This window comes from Danio aesculapii, chromosome 14, assembly GCF_903798145.1.
Source record: "Danio aesculapii chromosome 14, fDanAes4.1, whole genome shotgun sequence".
Lineage (NCBI taxonomy): Eukaryota > Metazoa > Chordata > Actinopteri > Cypriniformes > Danionidae > Danio > Danio aesculapii.
The window spans coordinates 714,873-719,872 of NC_079448.1; the positions used below are offsets into that span (position 1 = coordinate 714,873).

Genomic DNA, 5,000 nt, shown 5'->3' on the forward strand with positions numbered 1-5,000 from the left:
GTAAGTAAAACACACACACACACACACACACACACACACACACACCTCCACATCAGCTTCTGCTGCTCCATCTTTGTTTGCATGATGATGTACACTTATCAGCCGCTGCTCCTCAGTCCTGCTAAACACACACACACACACACACACAGATGATGGTGGCCTGCAGTGTGTGTGTGTGTGTGTGTGTGTTCAAGTACAGCTTGTTGTGATCTGTGAGGATGTTTCTCTCCACACCTGCAGGGGGGAGTATCTGAATCCTCAATGCACAGAGGGAAATCAGAACTAGTGCTGCAAACACACATACACACACACACACACACACGTGCTGTAAATAAGCAGTGTCTCATTCATGGTGGAGGTAGAAGTCCCACACACACTCACCCTATGTAGAGCGCACTCCTCTAGCGGTCGCGTAGACACTCAGACCCAGATGTAGGACACACTGCAGCAGTGAATGATGTCAGACGCAGCATGACGGCCAGTTTCTGTGGTTTCCCTCTTGATTGCATCTTCAGTTTTTGTCCCTGAGCTCTGATTGGTAGCTGAACAGCCAATCAGACGCTCTCTGTTGCTGTCACCTGATTTACCTGCAGTGTTATTGTGTGTATCAGGTGATGCTGATGAGTGTGTGTCACTCGACTGAATGAGGATTTCAGCTCATGTTCTTCATGCTGTTCTGTTGTGTGTGTGTGTGTGTGTGTGTGTGTGTGTCAGGGTGAAGCAGCAGCAGGTGGACAGAACACACCTTGAGGAAGATGAAGACCACACTCCCCTGGATCTGCACAGTGCTGCGCATCACACACTCCTCTGATCATGTGAACACACACTCGTCTGTCTCCTCTTGTCTGACTGCCTCCGGCGAGCCTGTAGAGTTCCGATTCTGCTCGTTTTTTCAGACCCACAGAGGTCCCTACAGACCCACAGAGGTCCCTACAGACCCACAGAGGTCCCTACAGACCCACAGAGGTCCCTGCAGACCCACAGAGGTCCCTGCAGACCTCGCAGCGCTAAGATCTGTGCATCATCAGATTATATTTCTGCACACTTTAAATAAAGGAGTGATGCTAATGCTGATGCTGTGATTGCTCTTCTCTGAGTTCAAACGCACACACACACACACACACACACACACACACACTCACACACACACACACTCACACACACACACACACACTCACACACACACACACACACACACACACACAGATGAATCAGGTGTTCAGTATAAGCTGCAGGTTTAATTCACTCAGGTAATCAGCTGACATGAGTATTGAACGTACACTGGAGGAGGAAGAACTGTATTGAAACAACACAGGTGTGTGTGTGTGTGTGTGTGTGTGTGCGCGCAGCTGTCTTTATGAGGACACTAGAACATTCAAACTGGCCCTCATAAACAGATGTACACGTACACACACACACACACACACACACACACACACACAGAGGAAACGTCCAAATCACTCTTCCTCTTGCAGCAATATGTACCGCATTGAACACGAGTAATAGGCATGCCTTCCCATCATGCATCGGGGTGCACAGCCTGTCACGTGTGTGGTTGCGGAGCCACGCTGCTCTTCTTAAAGTTCAGGAAGCTGCGTTTCTTCTTGCGTGTGTGTGTGTGTGTGTTCTGCTGCGCTGTGGGCGGAGCACAGCGGAAAACAAACAGCCGCTCAGACGAGTCAATACTGCCCTGAGCCACACCCACAGGCCACACCCCCTCAATATCATGTGTCCTCGTAGAGTCAATACTGCCTTGAGTCACAGGCCACGCCCCCTCATTTTCATTTGTCCTTGTAGAGTCAATTCTTCCCTGAGGCACATCTATAGGCCACGCCCCCTCATTATCATGTGTCCTCGCGAGCTCCGCCTCAGGCTGGTCTCGGGTGTGTCGTCGTCTTCTCTGCTGATCCTCAGGAGTGTTTGCAGACAGCAGCGCATCCAGACACTGCTGACGCTTCTTCATCAGCCTGAGGAACACACACACACACACACACACACACACACACACACACACACTCGTCAGTACTGCTGTAAATGACTGCAGATGATGAACACACACTCCTGTGTAATGATAAACACTGACCGCTGCGTCTCTCGGTGTGTGTGCTGCGCGGTTCTGCTCAACATGTCCCTCTTCAGTGTCTGTGCCAGAGCCCTGCAGCGGCCTGATGCCTCCCTGCACACACACACACACACACACGCACACACACACACATGCACGCACGCACGCACGCACGCACACGCACGCACGCACGCACGCACGCACGCACGCACGCACGCACACACACACACGCACACACACACGCACGCACGCACGCACGCACGCACGCACGCGCACGCACGCACGCACGCACGCACGCACGCACGCACGCACGCACACACACACACACACACACACACAGCTCTGCTTTAGTCCTGTGTTAGTTTTCATCCACACACTGATGGACTGTTTATCAGCCAGTGTGTCCATCACAGTCATGATGTGTGTGTTTCTGTGTGTGAGTGTGTGTGTGTGTGTGTGTGTGTGTATGTGTTACTCTTCTCTGGGTCCAAGAGCATCTATGAGTGACAGCAGCTCTCCTTCAGGTCCTGTAGGCAGCAGGAGACGCAGGACTTCATGGAGATCAGGAACAGATATCAGAGACTGCCGGACCAGTGCTGCTGTAAACGCCAGATCCTGCACACACACACACACACACACACACACACACACACACACACACACACACACACACACACACACACACACACACACACACACACACACACACACACACACACACATACACACACGCAATTATACAGCGCTTCTCTCAGCCCTGTGCAGATGTTGAAGGGGATCAGCTCACCTGTTCACAGTACACCTGCAGTCTGTTCACCTGCAGCCGCTGCTCCTGGTGCAGAGTCTGATTCCTGATCCACACACACACACACACACACACACACACACACACACACACACACACACACACACACACACACACACAGACAGACAGACACACACACACACACACACACACGCAGACAGACAGAATGCTTGTGTGAATGATGATGAGTGTGTTATTATGGTGTGTGTGTGTGCGTGTGTGTGTAGCGAGAACACACAGGTCTGAGTTGTGGAAGTGTGTGTTCTGGCAGCTGACGGAGGAGCATCACCCACACTCATCATCATCATCATCATCATCAGTGTGAACACTGTGCTGAACACTGCTGTCAATCATCTGCCACACACACACACACACACACACACGCATGCACACACACAGTCCAGAAATATCAAACACACTCCTGACAGGCGCTATTTCTGTGCTGTGTTTGCTGCGAGCGACAGACAGTAGAAACACACACACAGACACACACACGCACACACCAGCACTGCACAACACTCCTGATTTACCTGTGAGGCAGGTGTGTGTGTGTGTGCGCAGATCTCACCTGTGTGTCCAGCGCTGCAGCTGCTGCCTCTTCCACAGCGCCTCCTGCAGGAGCACAGACACACTGCTGTCCCCGTTTACCATAAACACGCCCTCCTGCTCCGCTTCCTCATCACAGCAGCCCCGCCCTTCTGCTGACTCCGCCCACTGCACCTCCTCCTGCTGCAGCCGGAGCTCTGCCTCCTCCAGCGCCTGACACACGCACACACGCACACACACACACACACACACACACACACACACACTCAGTAGGTCATGAATGTTCAGAGATGCTCCTCAGCGCAGGTCAGACCGCAGTATGCAGCGCCACTGTGTGTGTGTGTGTGTTCTCACCATGCGGTGTGTATGCAGTGTGTGTGTGAGTGCGGTGTCCTGTGTGTGTGCTGTCAGCAGTGTCTGCAGCTTCAGCAGTGTTGAATGCGTCTCCGTCAGTCTCGCTGTGGCCTCCGCCTGCTCCCACTGCAGCGCCGACACACACACCGCCAGACGCTCCTCACACACACTCTGCTGCTGCCGGAGCTCAGACGCCTCCTGCAAACACACACACACACATTTGGTTCAGCTGCAGTGAATGTCCAGTGGTCATGTGACCTCAGTTGTGGGTGTGGTCTCACCTGCTGCAGTGTGCGGCTCTGCCCGCCGCTGTGTCGCAGTCTCTCCTGAATGCGCTGCTTGAACACCTGCAGCTCTGTGACCGCTGGCGCCCCCTACAGACCACAGAAATGCATCATCACATCATGAATATTATCAGACAATTTGTTTAGCATTTTTACTAAAACCACTGATTAAACGACAACAAACCACTGATTAAACGAGGGATTAAACACAGAATTAAGGACTGAACCCTAAAATAAGGAACCCTCCCGTACACTGCTGACCTCAGGGGTCACGGCGGGGTCACTGGGGTCTGTGGCATGTTGTTGCCGTGACGACTCAGAGATGGTGTGATGCAGCGCCAAACATCGATCCAGACGACACGCAGCTTTCACACACTCCAGATGCAGACGCAGACGCTGCTCAGGGGAGAGAGACGGCACACACACACACAGACAGCTGACGCACACACACACACACACACACACACACGTCAGCAGGGCTCCTCCACGGCTGTGCTGCAGTGATGCGCTGCTGCTGCTCTGACCTGCAGTATTCTCTGAACGAGCGTCTGCTGCTGCGCTGCTGCTGCAGCTCCTGCTGATGCTGCAGGCGGATGCGGCCCACAGCGCACTGAAGCTCCCGCGCAGCAGCCTCACACACGCACTGCACACACTCCTGCATCAGCTGCACCTGCGGCAGCACACACACCGCTGCGGGACACACTGCAGACACACACGCCTTCAGCTGCACCAATGCCCGCTGCAGAGCACACAGACTCAGCTGCACACACACACACGCACGCACGCAAGCACACACACACACACACACACACACACACACACACACTGAAACATTACTAAATATTACTGTGTGTGTGTGTGTGTGTGTGTGTGTGTGTGTGTGTGTGTGTGTGTGTGTGTGTGCGTGCGTGCGTGCGTGCGTGCGTGCGTGTTCCAGCACCTTGCGCAC

The 5,000-nt window shown here is 53.4% G+C and overlaps 2 protein-coding genes across 4 annotated transcripts in view; one reads left to right on the forward strand and one right to left on the reverse strand.

Moving 5' to 3' along the window:
• The window catches only part of LOC130241169 (serine/threonine-protein kinase 32B-like), a gene marked incomplete at its 5' end in the record, with an annotated part of 5,885 nt that extends 4,851 nt beyond the window's left edge, over positions 1-1,034 (forward strand). Inside the window, one exon of the mRNA XM_056472890.1 lies at positions 715-1,034. Coding sequence (XP_056328865.1) covers positions 715-811 — 97 coding nt within the window. The remainder of the gene's footprint in view (positions 1-714) is intronic.
• Positions 1,035-1,218: 184 nt separating this feature from the next.
• Positions 1,219-5,000, reverse strand: part of LOC130241126 (limbin) — a 5,189-nt gene continuing 1,407 nt past the window's right edge. Inside the window, exons 5-14 of one of the 3 annotated variants that reach the window (XM_056472855.1) lie at positions 4,992-5,000; positions 4,576-4,811; positions 4,304-4,487; positions 4,049-4,141; positions 3,768-3,965; positions 3,436-3,626; positions 2,850-2,913; positions 2,538-2,677; positions 2,084-2,176; positions 1,219-1,967 (exon numbers count right to left, since the gene is read on the reverse strand). The exon at positions 4,992-5,000 is cut by the window's right edge and continues 156 nt beyond it. In XM_056472855.1, coding sequence (XP_056328830.1) covers positions 1,544-1,967; positions 2,084-2,176; positions 2,538-2,677; positions 2,850-2,913; positions 3,436-3,626; positions 3,768-3,965; positions 4,049-4,141; positions 4,304-4,487; positions 4,576-4,811; positions 4,992-5,000 — 1,632 coding nt within the window. In that variant the 3' untranslated portion in view covers positions 1,219-1,543. The other 2 variants (XM_056472857.1, XM_056472858.1) reach the window with 2 other exon arrangements.